This window comes from Medicago truncatula, chromosome 3 (assembly GCF_003473485.1).
Source record: "Medicago truncatula cultivar Jemalong A17 chromosome 3, MtrunA17r5.0-ANR, whole genome shotgun sequence".
NCBI lineage: Eukaryota > Viridiplantae > Streptophyta > Magnoliopsida > Fabales > Fabaceae > Medicago > Medicago truncatula.
In genome coordinates, this window is record NC_053044.1 from 46,437,055 (window position 1) to 46,455,409 (window position 18,355).

At 35.0% G+C, this 18,355-nt stretch overlaps 3 protein-coding genes across 4 annotated transcripts; all 3 read right to left on the bottom strand.

Moving 5' to 3' along the window:
- Positions 1-144: 144 nt before the first annotated feature.
- On the bottom strand, positions 145-4,863 carry LOC25489835 (mini-chromosome maintenance complex-binding protein). The gene is made up of 14 exons (XM_013606063.3): positions 4,558-4,863; positions 4,351-4,464; positions 4,146-4,259; positions 3,814-3,939; positions 3,626-3,670; positions 2,991-3,110; positions 2,707-2,862; positions 2,470-2,544; positions 2,231-2,344; positions 1,855-2,054; positions 1,594-1,729; positions 1,173-1,400; positions 695-762; positions 145-605 (listed from the first exon to the last, which is right to left on the bottom strand). The coding sequence occupies exons 1-14, from the start codon at positions 4,723-4,725 to the stop codon at positions 491-493; spliced, it is 1,779 nt and encodes a 592-aa protein (XP_013461517.1). The 5' UTR covers positions 4,726-4,863; the 3' UTR covers positions 145-490.
- A 1,957-nt stretch (positions 4,864-6,820) lies between these two features.
- On the bottom strand, positions 6,821-7,875 carry LOC25489836 (uncharacterized). Its single transcript, XM_013606064.3, has 3 exons — positions 7,535-7,875; positions 7,375-7,438; positions 6,821-7,213 (listed from the first exon to the last, which is right to left on the bottom strand). Exons 1-3 carry the CDS (start codon positions 7,814-7,816, stop codon positions 7,044-7,046), a joined length of 516 nt encoding a protein of 171 aa, XP_013461518.1. The 5' UTR covers positions 7,817-7,875; the 3' UTR covers positions 6,821-7,043.
- Positions 7,876-9,091: 1,216 nt separating this feature from the next.
- On the bottom strand, positions 9,092-13,424 carry LOC25489837 (potassium transporter 2). Of its 2 annotated transcripts, none has more exons than XM_013606065.3 (10): positions 13,251-13,424; positions 12,993-13,155; positions 12,671-12,905; positions 12,332-12,574; positions 12,010-12,066; positions 11,594-11,854; positions 11,113-11,165; positions 10,890-11,007; positions 10,476-10,730; positions 9,092-10,387 (listed from the first exon to the last, which is right to left on the bottom strand). In XM_013606065.3, exons 2-10 carry the CDS (start codon positions 13,032-13,034, stop codon positions 9,267-9,269), a joined length of 2,385 nt encoding a protein of 794 aa, XP_013461519.1. In that variant the 5' UTR covers positions 13,035-13,155; positions 13,251-13,424; the 3' UTR covers positions 9,092-9,266. The 2 variants fall into 2 exon arrangements, with proteins under 2 accessions (XP_013461519.1, XP_024634923.1); XM_024779155.2 differs by having other exon boundaries at positions 12,993-13,159.
- Positions 13,425-18,355: the final 4,931 nt, after the last annotated feature.

The following is an 18,355-nucleotide window of genomic DNA, read 5'->3' on the forward strand; positions in this document are numbered from 1 at the left end:
TACTTTTGCTTCTTCAGTTGCTTAAGTATATTTAGATGCAACCCTTACTATAGGTAATCTTCTCAATACACACTCTAAATGGATCCCATGTAAATTTAGTACAACTTATTTGAATTTCAACCAAATAAAGAATGTATAGAAAAGTGTGTTAGATTTTGCTAGCATTATTCATAATTTTTTTAACAAAGTAGAGGTTTACCTCTAAAACCTAGATAGCTTCATGCGGACATAGAATATATATTGCTTATTTGCCTAATGATGACATGTAGGAAAGGACTGTCACTTAGCCTTAATGGCAAGAAAACCAGAAATACATTTTTCATGACTATATGAAATGGCATCATATTGCTTTTACCACATTTTAACTTATGGAACCGACTACTAGATTCTTTCTAAACATTCATTCATAAGTTCAATATGCTGGGTAATAAGACTGGCATTCAGAAATTAAGGCGGTGGCAGTGACCTTGTGTTAATTCCAATCAGTATTTCAATTTAACCTCTCTCTGCGGAGTCTCTCCAATTCCTTGGTCATTTGCCAATGTTCTAGTGACAGGGTGGTCTCACCAAAGCTTAAACACATGAGGCGACCCATTGTTACCAATCTGTTCAGAAAAGGTAGGGCAACAAAAGGTCAGGGAAGAAAGGCTGCGAACAAAATGCTACAAGACATGTAATACAGTCAATCACCAACCTGCTTAAATCTTGGGTATTCAAACTCCTGTCTGCTTGTATTGCGGCAACTAAATCACTTTCTACCACCTGGAACACCCAAAACAGTGCAGAGGCTTATAATGCATTCTCACCACAAAGATTAAGTATGCTTGAGATGTATTCGTTAAGAAAAATGGTGGTTTCCAAATAATAATGATGGAACTAGAGAAATCAGCAAAAAGGAATTTGTAAATTGCAATATTAAGGCAAACTGTAAGCGCCCAGGAATCTATTGGAAATACTAGTGAACCACGTGCATGTGTTAAGCTATGCATGTATAGGTTGAAGTGGATGATGTAAAATCAAATTTAAAATGCCACTTCTGCCCAACTTTGAAATTAGTCAGTTCCTGAGTTTGTATGCTAAGAGTAAAGCAGGTAACTTAAAAATCATTAACTGGTTCAATTTAACCTTAAACAACCTTAGTTTATGAAAACTGCTATTAGCATCACTCATACCTGCTGAGTTTCTGATTCAAAAGAGTGTGGCAGTTGTCGAACAGTAGCTAAATACCACCTCCAAGCTTCCAAAGCTTCTGCTGCCACAGCTTCCAAGCAAATGGTTGCAGAAGGCCGGATAGGTACAATTACATCAGCTGGTAAGATATTTGATTTCCCCTCAGACAAAACTAACAGTTGGACATCGGTTGCCATCTCCATTTTATAGTACTTGAAATCATATTCCACCTGAAACACATACCAAGTACTTGTCATTATCTTTGAAAGTAATTGCTAGCAATCAATAGAAAATGGAAAATAGTGTTTTTCAATAAGAAAAAATTGTTAAGTGAAAAGAAATTTATCTAAGAAATGAAGATTCATAGCATAATAGAACACAACCATCCAAAAAGATAGGAAAGCTAGACAAGCAGAAAGTTACCTTTTGCAACTCCATTACATTTTTCAGCAACCTTGCATTCTCTACACCCACAGAATTGAGAGTTCCAGCTTTTAATTGTGTCTCATCAACAATTAAATGTGAACCTTCAGCTAGTTGCAAGACACCAGTTTCTAATCTGGAGCATTGACAATAAAACTTGTAAATTTATTTGTGTGCTAGTAAGAAGTCAATATTCAGAATGATTATCAAATATGATCCCATTTCTTCAAAAAAAAAAAAAAATCAAATATGATCCCATACCTATTTGTATCATAATTCTTTTTTGGTGCAAGAGAAGCAGTGTTCAAGTATTGCACTGTAAGGGGCATGCAATGTGTGAAAGGCACAAGGTTCTTGACAGCATGGTTTAGTTGTTTTCCGATAGATGCAGTTTCTTTGCTAAAACAAGTAAAATTTACTGAAAACTTTCCCACAGCAAGAGCATCTACCCTGGCTTCCACCTGGTCAAAAGCAAATCAATCCTTATTACAAACATTCTCAGGTATGGAGGGCAAGGCGATTAGAATGCATAAATCACATGTGTGGGGGGAAAGGGAAACATGTGAGACAAACAATACCGAGATCATTTACAAGGCTTGAAAAGGTAGAAGGGAATGATCTATTAAGAACAGCATACCTTGGATAGGAGATGCAGCAACATGAAATGAGCAGCTACCTCATCATTGCCTAGAACAGCTGAGAGATGTCTTAAGAGAGACTCCCTGATGCCTTTGACCAAGTCAGGTTTTGGCTGTAAGAACGAGCACATGCTATCTTATCAAGGTATTTTCAAAGTTAAGAATTATCCCAATTCAAGACGCTAATTGCTAAACTCGAGCCATTTGCTCAGATGAATAAATCCATTTGAGTGGGTACCTCTATAATAGGCTTATTCTGAAGGAAGTCCTGAACCGAAAGTTTTCTGTGAATAAAACAATGAAGGCGTGGTACCTGCAATTTAGAGGGTAAAATGCAAATAAACATGTTAAAACTTATAAACCAGGTGCTATGAGGACATAGAAACGATATACAGCTGCATGTTTGTGCTTCATTTATGATAGTTTCATTTATACTATTCTCATTGATCAAGTATCCTCAAGGGATGAATCATACCTTGTCAGCTGGGAAATGATGCAAGGGATCTTCACCAAATCCATTTGATAAATCACTATCTTCGTTGTCCTCCTGAAGCTCTGGATCAGATGTAAGGATACCCACAAACTCAAAAATGTCATTCAGCTTCAGTTCAGACTCTGGTGTGTCATATACCTAGCATGGTACAGAAGAAAATGAGGAAATGGATTTGATATAATTCCATGAAATTAAAAACAAGTTAATCTCATGTCAATGAAATATATTTCATAGGATCCTAAACAATGATGAGAATAAAATCTTACCTTTACAATACAACTAGATGAGTTGCCATTGAGACCAGGCAATAAACTCATACTAGAGCCAGCGATCTCAGGTACAGCTCCGTGAGACTGAGAGGCAGGGGAAGTGCATTCACCTTCTCTCTGTAAAAGTAAGAGTCACACCAATTTTTAAAAGAACAGAATAGGAGGTTGCACCAATTATCAAACTCAAGTAGTTTTGACGATTCCAACACATGGAGGTAGTAATAAAAAATAAATCAACTAGTACGCATATTTAACTTATAAACTGGAAAAGTGCCACCGGACCTATCAGTCAGTTATTCAGTACAACTCATAAGCTGTTCAAGACTTCATAACAAGTCCAGAATTCCTAAACTAAATAGAATACTAAAGAAACTGTTAATGATTTCATAAATAAAACTTGTAAACTAAATAGGGTACTGAAGACTTGAGGGTCTATGGACATAAAAAATTTGGATAAGAAAAATCTTGGTTAGGATGGACTTGATTGGAATTGAAAAATAAACCTCGAGCAAAATATCAGCCATAATTTCTAACAAATCTAAACAAAAGATACTAATATATTATTCTAGGATGTTTCTTTTCAGGCAATCAAATTCATAACACAATTGTAGTTGAAAGGAAGCCATTCATACCATTCTTTTAGTATTAGGAGAACCCTCAACCTCGTCACCCTCAACCTGTGAATAAACAAATGTAATTAAAAATTAACAAATCTGAATAAACATCCGTTATTCACATTATATACTGTTATGAAAATCATAATGAAATCCAACAGAATGAGACAAGGAATGAACTCAATTAAGGGCAAGGAAGAAATTACAGGCATGTTAGAAGGAGACTCTTCATCTCCTCTCCTCCTCTTTTCTCTTTGCTCAGATGTCCAATCCATAGATGGATTGCCAACTGCTTCTGCTGAAGGTTCTGCCCATGAATTCAGTCCCGGAACCTATGCATAAACAACTGTTAAACCTTGGAAACTCTATTATTCAATTTAAAATAAACCATCAATGTAACCACTAAAGTACCATCTCTTTCCAATTCAATAACTAAGGTAAATAAATGAATTAAGTAAGTAGCCCCTAAAATATGTGAAAGAAACAAAACACGGCACAATAAAATAAACATTAGAGCAGCGAGAAATGCAAAGCTCACCGGAACACAGTAAAGCAATCTCCGTTCCCAGATCGGCGTATCAGCAGAGCAACCGACAGGAATTGAATGTTGACAAAAATCCGTAAATTTATTGGTCCTCCACACCGAACCATCCTTAAATATACATTGACATAACCAGAATTAAATCTATTTTTTAATTAAGCAAGAAATTCAAAGAAGATAAAGAAATGAACAGAAAAACTACCTTAAAAGCGCCAACATAAAATTCATTTCCAAGCATATCCTGAATCATACCACGAAACCGAACAAGAGTATAGGGTTTCACGTATCTGACAGTGGCTGGGGTGAGAAGCGGAACCTAGTGAAGCATAATTAGGGTTTCATAAATTAATCAATAATTAGGGTTTTGATGTGATTTGAAGAGATTGAAGAGAGTGGAGATTGTTATTACCTGAGAGAGATGTGATTGGTCGGAGAGAAGGTTGCGGAAGAGATCGATGACGCCCCAGTCGCGGTTGTTTAAAGAAGTGGGATCGGAACCGGTGGCTATAGCGGCGTCGAAGGTGGATCTGACCGCACCGAGTGGGTTGGCGAGGAGATCGTACTGTGGGCCCACCATCGTGACTCGTGAGTTGAGGCTGTGAAGAATGAAGATGGAGATCAGAATGCGGAACGGTTATGTTCTTACTCTATGCTGCTGCAGTAGCAGCTTTGTAGGATTTCTGTTTCCCGCCAAATCTTCTTCGGCTTAATCCTTCCCGCCATTCGTTAACTCTATAATTTTTTTATTTTTTGGGGTAATATTTATTGATAATTTGATTTGATTGAAACCCAAAAACCAACTGACAATTTGACAGAGAAATAAATCAAGATGTTGTTATAGATGTAATATGTTGATAATGTGATAGAAAGAGAGATATGGAGAAAATGTTAGGTTGAATAAGCGTATAAAAATTAAGGATTTCTACATATCATTACTCAAACCTAAAATATAAACACAAGAGTCAATGAAAGCGCAATAGTTATCTGTTTTTACTCGATGTCAACCAATTGCAATTGATGTTGATAGTTGAAGCACTATGCTCACATTTGTTGTAATTGGGGTTCAAGTTCATAATTTATGTTAGAAAAATTATCTTCTCCCTTTTGTTTTTGCTCATTCTCATGCCTACGTGAGTTAGCTCATGCTAAAAATGTCCTACGTGATTAACTCACGTTGAAAATAGTCGAACGTGAGTTAGCTCACGTTGAACATTTTTAGAGAAATGAGCAATTTTAAATGGGAGAAGATCAACTCTCTTTATGTTATGGATTGGAGTTAGAAGTCAAGTCTAACATGTTTTGAATCCTTCTCATGTCGCAACATCTTGTCCATTGATGGCCACAACGACTACCCACGAAAACCACTGGGAGGTTGCTAATTGTAACAGTCCACTATTATTCCTCCTCGAACATCGATGTTTATATACATGTCAATCACAACTCGCAAAGGTACAAAACTTCTTTCTTAAATATATCTCACTCTCATTTTGCTCTCTTACTTTACTCGAGTGTCGAAGTCTTTAAGGTAAACACAAATCAAAAGCTAAGTAATTTGGGGCAGCTGCCCTCTCAAACTTAGTTATTTTGTTATTAGTGGTCGTATAATTTTGTCTTTGATCTCAAAAAAAAAATATTGCCCCCATAAAAAATTATTGAACAGGATTTTGAATCAAAAGTGCAATAACATGAGAGATAAATTGCTAATGATTAGATTATTTGATCGCATGTGAAGAAAAATATGTATTTTTTTTTTAAAGAAGAAAAATATGTATTTATAATGTATGTTTTTTAGGGGAATATGTTATATGCATGTTTTATTGTTAAAATGAGAAAATCATACTACAATTTTAAAATACGAAGATACACAGATAAATATAATCAGTAGACATTGGTGTGTCTTCAATTTGCTTGGGTATTTTTTTTTAAGCAAATTTGCTTGGGTATTAAATGATATAATTTTTGCAATCTTCAACTATGTTGTTATTTTATCAATCACTCGAGAACTATTTATTTTTTATATAAACATTTCAAGTTTTTTATTTTCCCCCATAAATGAAAAATTTAGGACTATGCCACCAAATACCAACTTTCATAATGTAACTATGAGAAATTTAGGAGAATATATGACTGAATCGTGCTTTATACTTGATTTTTGTTTAATACTTAGACTTTAGGTTTAATTAACACCTCCCAATCCCATTGCATAGCGTTAATACTTAATAGAATACAGTGTTCTAGATTAAGGGCTTTAGTTGCTGTAGTGTGCAGAGCACTCCGCTTAGATTAGCTTCAAATAAGCCCTTTCATTTTGTAGCACAGTTCATCCTAGTACTCAATCTAAAGTAACCAAAACACGTGAGAATCTCCTTGATTTGATGGTAAAAATTCATTTCCATCGTATTAATTTTTCACGCACCCTACGAATTTTGTATTTTATAATCCGAAAAGCTTTAAACATCCTCCAAAACATGCTAAACCCTCCATTTTTTCGCATTTTATAATTTGAATAGGGCGTGCGAGAAGAGACAATGGGGGGAAAAGAAATTCCCAAAGAATTATAGTTTCCATTTCAGATTAAAATTCTGACTTTTAGTAGAAGCAATTGTAGGCTTCTTTCTTTTAATCCAATTAAACACATTTTCAGCAAACATGAATCCTGAATCAATTCTCCATTTGTTTGAGACACAACTATAAAATTAAAATCACCAATGGGTTCAAAACAACATACCCTAAAAAGTCTACCAGACAAGATATAATGATAAAGGAAAATAAAAATTTATATGGTTAAGAACGCAACAGTTCATTTGGCCAAAGAGGAAACTACTATATACTTTAAATTTTCATTCTTGTATTAATGAGAAAACGTCTCTTCTCCACTACAATATCATGTCATGTTCATAAAGAGAAGAGTCTGGTAAAGAAGTTTCCAGATTTGGCCTTCTCTGCACATGCTACATGAACGTATCTTCCAAGCTTGTCCACTTGTCTTGCTTCACCCTTGGTGTCCTTTTTGCACACCTTGCATGTTTTGTCTACCCAACCCTCTTCAACATATTCTCCATCCACTGCTCAATACAACAAGATTAATGTTTCAATTATGTTTCTAAACCAAACAATATATATTTCAACTAATCACAAATTTTTATTTCATTAGTAAAATAAGAAGATGAAAAATGTTTGCTTTGAAAGATAAAAATACTACTCTACAAAACAATAATAACTATACCTTCAACATAAGATTTGAAAAAATCCTTGTAAGTCCCACCAATTTTCCTTCTAAGAGCTCCATACTGCATTATTTACAAAAATATAAAAATTAAGGAGAATCATAAAGATTATTAATTATGAAAGATGAACAATTTAGAAGATTAATTATTATAATATACCTGCTCCCTGCTCATTTGTTCTCCAGATTTTGTGGCTTCTCTAGCCTCTTGTATAAGCTGAGCATCTTGTGCAGATCTTGGTTGAGCAAAATCAAGAGCATCAGTTACACTAGTAAAGAAAGATTGTTTATCCTTATCTTCTTCCTTCTTCTCTTGTTTGGCTGAAACTATGAATTTTTTGCTTCTATTACAATTATTAGTATTTTTATGTACAAGTCCTGATGACTTTGAAGAGAAACTTGTATAATAAGGAGGGGTCAATGGCAAAGTCCCGAGACCCATTTATGTATGATTCTTGAGAATGAATTTGAACTTTGTTCTGCTTCTTGTATTGTACGTTATGTTATATATGTTCTTATGCTATGAGTGTGCTTCATTTTTTTCAGTATTTGCGGCATGTTATTGCAGCCACACGTTGATGTAAATTTTGTCCACAGCACTGTTGCCACTCACAACTTGGTGGTTAACATTGTGGACTATGTGGCACCTTAGGGAGCTCTTAAAATGATTGGATCTCTATTTTCTAGAGCTTGATGCCATGTATGTAATTAAGAAATTTATGTGGATCATTAATTTCTTTCTGAGGTTCCAAAAATGATTCTCTAATCTGATTAATTTCTTTTTTAACTAATAATCATATACACATAAGCGTAAAGATTAAGGGAAATGTTAACAAATGCCGTAAGTCTAAAGAGAAAATTTTATTTTGAAAATAATGCATTTAACACATTGAAAATTTAAAAAGTAACTTTGACTACATAAAATTTATAAATCATTTCCATTTTTGAATCATTAACAAGTGTTCTTAGGGCACTTGTTAGCAAGACTCAAAGATTAATCTCTCGAATTGTGTAGATCATAATAGACGATAAAATTAGTCATAAAAAATTTACACTTTTAAAACTAGATTCAAATCTCAGAACTTTTAGTTAAAATGAAAAATACTTAAATCATCTCGTCCAAACAATTTCGGGATCAACTTTATTTTATTTTATTTTTGACAAAACCATATTTTGGTTTATGCCTTTAAGATATAGAAAACGCACATGTATATGTTTTTTATTTTGTCTAAGGGCACAAGTAAAATAGTTTTGCATTATGTGCAGATGTTTTTTACTACTAGAACAATGAATCACATCATATATTATTTAATTTAATGATAAAATTTATTGATCTAATGATTAAAAATTAATTTATGTATGATGTAAAACTTAAGAATCTGGTATGTGTTTCTTTTGTTTTGTTCTTTTTACATTTATATGTTGTATTTGATATTCATTAGTTATTAAATACAAAAATAAAAATTAATTTAATGAGTTTCATTTTTGTATTTAGTGAAATCAATCAATTTCTTCTCATTGTTACAAACACTTACTTTTTTCATATTATTTTACATTTTTCTTTGCTCAAATTTTAATTAATAATCTCTCCAATTAAATTAAATGTTAAATATAATAAGATATTAGATGTTTTATTTTTAAAAAATATTAAACATTTTAGCAATTAAGTTAACTTCACTATATAATTGACAGTCAAAGAGGGAGGAAGACATAATAGTTTCTTGCTAACAATCCTCATATAGATATTATAATTAATTGTCATACAGTCCCATTAACAAAGGTCTTTGTAAGCTGCACATTGCTCTGCCATTAAAGCCTGTATGTAATTATAATAAAACTCTACATGCAAAAACACAATACCAAAAATGAAAGCTAATTACATGTTAGTTTTTCTACACAATATAAACCATGCCAACCTCCAATAGAGAAACTGGGGGAACCTTAAGTGACACGTCAGGCCCTCTACAATTCCTTCTCAAGAAATTGTATCCATAGTTAAGTGCCAGCTTCTTAATAAATGATGAACCTTGCTTTGTTTTCATATAAGAATGTCCAAGTATGAAAGCAATACCAGCTTCTTGAGCAGCATAAAGATCTTCAAGCTCTTCCTGCATTTGTACACCAACCTCAGACCTTGTCTCACTTTCATGATCATCATCAACAGCAAACCTGACTCGTCTTTCGGGCGCAGCATCCATCGGTTCCATCTCAATAACATCTGTTAAGCTTTGCACAGATGGAAATCCTACAGACACGCTACCTGGCTGCACACTCTGCTGACTCTCATATCCTTGTTGGCTGCAAAAGCTAGTTGTTCCAATCACAGTTAATCTGTAGCTAGATGATTCGTTCGAGTGTGAACCATCATCCTCGATGCTCATACTATTCCCACGAGTTCGATACCAATCGTATTGGATAAAATCAGACAACTTTTTTACTAGTTCGGTTTCAAAGGAATCAACATCTTGATGAACGTCGCGGTATCCATATCTTACTATACACCTATAAGATCGATGAGTAGCAGGTCCTACGCGGCCTACAAGGTACCTCTCTTCAGGGGTTACATGAGGAACAGGTACTGATTTTACACATACGAAAACTAGGACACGGTGATATGCAGGGAGGTTGGTGACAAAGCGGGAGAAGTTCGCTGGGATGCCGGTAGTGAGATCAGTGAACACAAGGCCTATTCCAGGGACCCTAGCAATTCCTAAGCTTGGACCTAAAGCTAGAAGCCATTCTAGTGAAACCTTATTGTGAAGGTCATATTCATATTTCTTGATTGTTGCATAGTGCCAAATGAGCATTATAATCATTAGGAAGAGGGCAAGGAGGATTGGCAGCCAAGCACCCTCGCGAAACTTTGTCAGTGAAGCTGAAAAGTATAGCAGTTCAACAGATCCAAAAAACAAAAGGAAAAAAAGAGCTAAAATTGGTGGTTTATGCCAACAAACTACTATCACCAAAGAAGTTAGGCATGTTGTTACCAACATCACGGTCATCACTGCTAACCCTGCACCAAAACATTGTTGATTTTATATGTCACATTATAAGTACCACTGTGTTTTATCTAGTTAATCACAGCATAAATTGTAATATACCTGATGCATTTCCCAGGTGTTTTGTGTCTCTAAATCCAATGGTGACAGCGATACATAGAATCATGAGCATCCAATTAATTTCTGGGATGTAAACCTGACCATGTATCTTTTCTGATGTATGAACAACCTTAACTCTTGGGAAACAGCCAAGAGACTGGCTCTGATTTATGATCGAAAATGTTCCACTGATGATTGCTTGGCTCCCCACAACAGAAGCTAGAATAGCTAAGATAAGCACCGGCCATCTCACGCTTTCTGCAGCCAAAATTTTGTATAATGTTTTCTATAATATGCTATGTTACCAGGTAATAACAACCATAAGTGTTCTGAAAACCAGGAAAGGCAATGCAAGTGAATTCATTTATACTACCAGTTAGTAATTTCCTATAAAAAGTGATATATGGCAATGGATACCTGGAACGGAGACGTAGTAGCTGATTCGTAGATCAGCATTGTGATGTTGTGACAAGTACGCAGCTTGACCCATATATGCCAATATAAGTGCAGGATATACCAGAAAGGTGAATGCAATCTGCACATGAAAAATTGTTTAAGACATTTTCCCCAGGTCTATAAGAGCATAACAATATAGCATAAAAAAATAGCAAACAGAAAATGAGAAGATATTTTAACCAACCTGAATGGCCATATAATTGAAATGGCCAAGATCAGCAAACATAGCTTCTGAGCCTGCATGCAAAGTCAACACATAAGGAGTATGTCATAATGTAAAATAGATTTACTACAGAAGTTTTACAATGCTTCCATGTGAAAGCTGAATTCTATTGATTTGAGGGCATAATATCTTGCTTTGATTTAGTGAAAGTATACTAAATTTGATACTTTAAGGGAAATAATGATAGATAAAGGTGCAGTGCAGAATTTGTTCAAGTATATATCCAGAGAACTTATTCCATGTCTCAATTAAATCATAGTACTTTTGACTCTGAGGTTTCTAAAAAGATGCCTCGGATAAAATAGTATTCCGTCTTACTCTTACAACAGTACAAGATATGAATATTTATAGATAGATATAGGTTTTGGATTTAAAGAATAAGTAGGAGAATAGCACAAAACATTATTCTACTATATAAATGTATGAAATTTCTTCTCTTTACCTGTTATACAAAGTAATATTCCACCCAAAGACAGCCATCCACTTATCCTTGTCTTTTTCAAGAACTTGAACATATAATACGGCGAAAGAGCTTTATATACATGCGGATTCCATTTGAATATATTATATACGCCAAGTGTGCTAATGCACAGTAGCCATGTCAGCACAATTGGAGCAAAAAAGAACCCAACCTTATGTGTACCATAGTGTTGAAGTGCAAACAAACACACCAGTATGAAGCAAGTGATAGGAATCACAGCATCTGCAAACAAAAATCAATAGGTTCAAAATTCAAATACCAAAACAATGAAGAAATCTTGCAAACTTAATTGTCATTTAATTGAAATATATTCACTTAATTTGACACTGATAACATGTTATCTTGGAATATCTGAGAATGCTATAGGTGATACTTACACTGGTGGTGTTTCTTGGACATGATGGATACCTCAAGACCAGATACTGCTGAGAAAACTACATGAATGAAAAGCTAATCAATAACCGATATGAAATTAGTTGTAAAATTTTCTTTTTATTAACCCTCTGATTTCCCGGGGGAAGGGCCGCGCCGATGATCTGGAGTAAGTAAAGTCTGAACATAGACTTTTTCAATTACTGTTCGGACTCATATACTCCTGGTGGATTCGACCTTAACTGAAGTTCATTAACTACTTAAACCCAATCACTTGCTATAACTTACTTGTAAAACATTGTGAAGTAAGGGGAATAGGATTCTTACCAGAAATGGCTGGGGTAAGCACTCCATCCCCAATTACCATACAAGTACCAAGAAGAACCACAATCAGAAGAGCAGTATGCAAAGTCTTATACTTCTCAAGCAGCATCTTAAATTTAGAATATTCTTTCTCTGGAGGCTCTTCCATCTTATATGAAGAAAGTGCTTCATCAGCATGCTGTCTATTTGGTAAAAGACTCACTTTTGCATGCCTACAAATCAATGAATAAAGAGCAAAAGTACCACCTGCATAACAACACATACATGAAAATCATCTTCAGCAAAAGAAACAGGAAAATCATCATATTAGTTTCTCTTATTTGTTGAAACTAAAATCCTTACCTTCCCCATTATCATCAGCTCTAAGAACAACAAACACATATTTGAAGAGTGGAATCAATGTAAGAGTCCAGAAAACAAAAGAAAGTGTGCCATAAATCTCTTCATTAGTCTCTGAATGTTCAATATCTTCAGCAAAAGTGCTTGTGAAAACATACAATGGAGAAATACTCAAGTCTCCATATACAACACCAAGACTTTGATAAGCCAATAGCAGAATAGTCTTCCAATCACCTCTCTGAAATTCAAAATTTATCAACAACTTACTCAATTACCATCCATTTCATTTCACAAACATTCTATTAGAAAGGTGAAATGCACTAACCTTTGAAGTATCCCAACACTTCCTCCCAGGTTCAAGATCCATTTGTTTTGTATTGAAAGAAAGTGTAACAGATCTGAACTCAACTTAGCAACAAGAACCTCAAAGAGTGAGGAAATCTTTAACCAAACAATTACAGCCACTCAATAATGATCCTGTCTGTTTCCTGTCTTCAGTTCAGAGGTAATAATATTAGAAATAGAAATAGAAAAACATTCACACTCTTTTGGTTTTAGATGGATAAATATGAATGAAACTCACATATCACATGGCTTCCATATCTCTGTCAAATCTTGAAAAGTGGGCACACATTATTTCTTTTCCCATAATTTAAGGAGCAAACAAGATAAACCATATGAACAGTAGTAGTATTCTCCATGTAACACTTTTATTTATTTATTTATTTATAAAATCATATCAAGTTCACGTAACATAATATTATTATACTATATATATAAAAAGTAACAAGCAAGTTGATTTGATAAATAATTAAGACCACTCAGAGAAAGAATGTATGGAAATGGAAATACTGGTTGTACACCACTGTGGCATGGCACTGTCACATTATTTATTTAATCATATTTTTTTGTTTAATTTACCGTCCACTTTTTTATTTTTTTGGAAAAGAAAACAAACGGGTCACTGTTTGTTGGCAAGTCCAAGACGAATGATAATGTGTTAGGAGTTGGTAGTTAGGAGAATGATAAAGAAAAGAGAACGAAAATATGCTAATTTCACGGTGCAAGTTATTATCAAAAAAAAGATAAAATAATATGAAAAATGTTCTTTGATGATGACTTAACAAGTTGTAATCACGTGATTTAGAGACAGTTACAAATTCACTTGTCACTAGCAAGTGTTGGGTTGTGCCTACTCAATCCAAAATGGAGGACCAGTTATCATTTTCAGTTTGCCTTCTCATGTGTCCCAAACACACTTTTTCTATTTGGGTTTTTTTGTCATTTTATTAATTCACACATTGCATGCATAACTATAGCAATAGCAATAATTAATCAAACTTTCAAAGTTCCCCACTCACCTAACTTTTGAAATTCTTTCTTTGGTTTTTTATGGGCCGTTACCTGATTAAAGAAGTAACCGAATACATCCAATCAAAGAGTTGAAATAATTTGGACAAAGTAGGTAAACTATACTAATGAAAATTGTTTTTCTCACGTAGAAAACTTCATATTGACACAACTAAAATATTTAAATACTTTCAGCGGTAGTTAACTACCGTTGAGGACTCGACGGCAGTTAACTACAGCTGAGAAATTCCTTTGTATTTTATGATCCATCCTAACTTCTATTGTAGTATGACTCAAAATTTGATGGATGGAGAATATTGTTGCTAAAAATATAAAAAATTTGTTTCAAATATATTTTTTGCTGAAAGTATATTTATGGACAATAAATATATTTTTGTATCGTATGAAGAACGATTTGATGCAAATATATTTTGAAAGAGAATATTATATTTTTGATGCAAATATTCTTTCACTGAAGGAGAAAAAAAAAATGTATCTTCAGTGTGGTATTTGTTCCAAATTTATGAGTTATACTTTTACTATAAATATAGACCTTGTATCATGCTAAACTTTGAGAGAGAGATAGAGGGGGCTGAAACAAGGGTTTAGAAAGGCAACAACAAAACTAGGGTTTGTATAGAGTTTGTCTCTTTGGAACAAACATTAGGTTTTGAGGGTTGATTCACCTTGGGAAACACTATTAGGATTGAGTCTCTTGGTTACGGGAAGAGGCTGGGACTTTGGGTAGAATTAGGCGGGAGACTTATTCTTGTAACTCATTGATTTCTCTTTTGTAACGTTACTCATCATATGGTGAATCGGAGGGCTGCTCTCTCCCCCAGACTAGGTCAATTTGGACCGAACTGGGTCAACAAATTCTTTTGTGTTCTCTCTCCTTTTCTTCTCGCCGTTGTTTTCTACTTTTGGCTTGTATTTATAACTTACATACACTTTGTTTTGGTTGCCTGATTATCCCTTGCTCCACACATCAAGTTTGTTATTGGTGTGATTTTCATCGAATTCGCAACAATTGGCGCCCACCGTGGGGCAAGGGTCAAAGGATAGTCAAGTATCATGGGTTCAAAGTGGGATATTGGGAAGTTTACCGGAGATAACAATTTTGGGTTATGGAAGGTAAAGATGGAAGCGGTGTTAATACAGCAAAAGTGTGAGAAAGCTTTGAAGGGTGAAGGTTCGTTACCGGTCACCATGCCACGAGCGGAGAAGACCGAGATGGTGGACAAGGCCAGGAGTGTCATTGTCTTGTGCCTCGGAGATAAAGTTTTGAGAAAAGTAGCAAAGGAACGAACCGCGACATCGATGTGGGCAAAGTTGGAATCTTTATATATGACAAAGTCTTTGGCTCATCGGCAAGTCCTAAAGCAACAACTTTACTCATTCAATATGGTAAAGTCAAAGGCCTTCTTGGAGCTGCTTGTGGAGTTCAACAAAATCATTGCTGATTTGGAGAACATTAAGTTGCGACTTGAGGATGCGGGTGCTCTGATGGTGTGGTGTTGTTTGGAGGATGAAGAAGGTGATGTGTCTCACCTTGGAAGTGATGCCTAATGGAGCGGTGATCATCTAGAGAGACGTTAAACACTCAACATCAGCCTGGAGAGGCAGTGGTAAGAATACTCATGATCAGTCTGGAGAGGCGGAGGCAACAATACTCATGATCTACCTATTGAGGTGGAGTTTCAAGGTTAAAGACATAGTGGGATGTACGCATTTGCTAGTTGAGGTAGAGTACGCTCAGCGTGAGGTGGAGTTGAACACACCGGTAATGGTACAACTATGAAGGACCTTAGGTGCTATGCTCTATGGTGAGCAAGGGATTTCTTCATAAGGTTGAAGAATGTATAGCACGGCTTGCGGGATTACTCTAAAATAAGGCCAAGGGTGATTGGATACAAGGTGATCTTCAAGGAAGCGGGAGATGTCATGCGTTGAAGATGTTATGGTAAATGCTTGTGGGAGTACCTAAAACTCCTAGTGTAGTTGGACTGCAAGGACTCTTCGAGAAGACGGAAGACGTTCCGATGGCTGAAGAGGTTAAGGTGAATGCATGTGGAACTACCTAAAATTCCTAGTGTAGTTGGACTACAAGGACCTTCGAGAAGGCGGAAGACATTTCGAGGGCTGAAGGGGTTAAGAGGTGTAAACTTGTGGAGCTACTTGGTGTAGTGGGAAGCAAGGGAAAGAGCAGCATGGTGGTTGATGTTAAATTGACATCATCACTAATTTAGAGTCAAGGTGAAGAATGTTGTAGTATGACTCAAAATTTGATGGATGGAGAATATTGTTGTTAAAAATATAAAAGGTTTGTTTCAAATATATTTTGTGCTGAAAATATATTTATGGACAATAAATATATTTTTGTATTGTATGAAGAACGATTTGATGCAAATATATTTTGAAAGGGAATATTATATTTTTGATGCAAATATTCTTTCACTGAAGGAGAAAAAAAAACGTATCTTCAGTGTGGTATTTGTTCCAAATTTATGAGTTATACTTTTACTATAAATATATACCTTGTATCATGCTAAACTTTAAGAGAGATAGAGGGGGCTGAAACAAGGGTTTAAAAAGGCAACAACAAAACTAGGGTTTGTATAGAGTTTGTCTCTTTGAAACAAACACTAGGTTTTGAGGGTTGATTCACCTTGAGAAACACTATTAGGATTGAGTCTCTTGGTTATGGGAAGAGAGTGGACTTTGGGTAGTTATTCTTGTAACTCATTGATTTCTCTTTTGTAACGTTAGTCATCATATAGTGAATCGGGGGGCTGCTCTCTCCCCCAGACTAGGTCAATTTGGACCGAACTGGGTCAACAAATTTTTTTGTGTTCTCTCTCCTTTTCTTCTCGCCGTTGTTTTCTACTTTTGGCTTGTATTTATAACTTCCATACACTCCCCAGACTAGGTCAATTTGGACCGAACTGAGTCAAAAAATTCTTTTGTATTCTCTCTCCTTTTCTTCTCGCCATTGTTTTCTGCTTTTGACATATATTTATAACTTCCATACACTTTGTTTTGGTTGTCTGATTATCCCTTGCTCTACACATCAAGTTTGTTATTAGTGTGATTTTCATCGAATTCACAACAACTTCAAACATTTATTGAAAGAAAGGAAGATGGCAGGAAAGATGCAGACCATAAAATATACTTACGGGAATCATGCTAAACACGACCAAAAACAATAGTAGGCTGAGCTCTTAAAGAGAAAAGAATTGTAAATGAAGAAACAAATTAGCGCATCTCAATTATGTATTTATGTGCATCTCAAACCAAAACATGCTCATCCAGAAAAAATATACAGGAGCAATCTTGTTTAGAGAGAGAAGGGGGTTAAGAAAACCAATTCTTTATCAAACTCCAATTTCTTAAGAATTTAGCATCACTCTCATATCTAATTATTAGTGATCAAAATTACTATTTTTAAAGAAACCAAAAATTACTATTTTTAAAGAAACCAAAAATTACTATTTTCCGTGAAAAGCATGCCTTCAGTAGAGTTTAAAAGAGAGAACTATTGGAAGAGAGGAACCGGGCAAACCAATAATCTGAGCAAATTGCAAAAGGAAGAAGAAGAGGCTGTTGGGAGGAGATGAAAGAGAAGAGAGAACTTTAATTATTATTATTATTATTAATTAAAAAATGTTAGTTGGTGGCTAAAACACCAGTGCTCGTGTGTGAATTGTAAACATATCAAAGCTTTTAAGGGGTACTACCGCTGACACCGGCGGCAGCAACTGCTGCCAGTTAGTTCAACGGTAGTTAAATACTGCTGAAGGTATTTAAGTATTTTACTTGTGTCATTGTGAAGTTTTCAATATCAGAAAAACAATTTTCAACTATAATAATGGTAACATAATTCTGCTCACTACCTAAAGAGTATCGCTCATTCCCAAAGTAAATTTCCTAAATGCCCCTGCGTATGTTAACATGCGCTAGTGTATTTTTAACCTATGTAAAGTCACGCTACGTGACTTAACTTGCACTAGTGTATTCTGAGCGTGAGTTAACTCGCGCCAGTTGGCGGTGCAGAACTGAAGAACAAAAGTTTTTTTTTGTCTGTGGTCAGTTTTTCAACATTCAATCCACACGTTTTTAACACTATTTTACACGTTTTTAAACCACATTAATGATGTTTACAACCTATACTACCATTTCCACCTATATAAATACCCCTCCATACTTCCCTAATTCCTCACACCATATCACTTTCTCCCCCTCCTCGCTCTCTCCCTTTATTTCTCTTCTTTCTTTCTTTTTCAATATTCTCTTTGGGGGCAAAAGTGATCAATCTTCGTCGGGGTAAAATAGTGAGAA

Bases quoted from the DNA above. Each gene is read 5' to 3' on its own strand.
- LOC25489835 (XM_013606063.3), bottom strand. From the start codon at position 4,725: ATGGTGGGCCCACAGTACGATCTCCTCGCCAACCCACTCGGTGCGGTC. The intron at 2,545-2,706 runs GTATGATTCATC...TCTAAATTGCAG, and splicing joins ATCATTTCCCAGCTGACAAG to GTACCACGCCTTCATTGTTT. The intron at 763-1,172 runs GTATGAGTGATG...TGGGTGTTCCAG, and splicing joins TTGAATCAGAAACTCAGCAG to GTGGTAGAAAGTGATTTAGT.
- LOC25489836 (XM_013606064.3), bottom strand. From the start codon at position 7,816: ATGGGTCTCGGGACTTTGCCATTGACCCCTCCTTATTATACAAGTTTC. The intron at 7,439-7,534 runs GTATATTATAAT...TAAATAATGCAG, and splicing joins AACAAATGAGCAGGGAGCAG to TATGGAGCTCTTAGAAGGAA. The intron at 7,214-7,374 runs GTATAGTTATTA...TGTATTGAGCAG, and splicing joins TTTCAAATCTTATGTTGAAG to TGGATGGAGAATATGTTGAA.
- LOC25489837 (XM_013606065.3), bottom strand. From the start codon at position 13,034: ATGGATCTTGAACCTGGGAGGAAGTGTTGGGATACTTCAAAG. The intron at 11,855-12,009 runs GTAAGTATCACC...TTTTGTTTGCAG, and splicing joins GTCCAAGAAACACCACCAGT to ATGCTGTGATTCCTATCACT. The intron at 11,008-11,112 runs GTTGGTTAAAAT...TTTCATGTGCAG, and splicing joins TCAATTATATGGCCATTCAG to ATTGCATTCACCTTTCTGGT.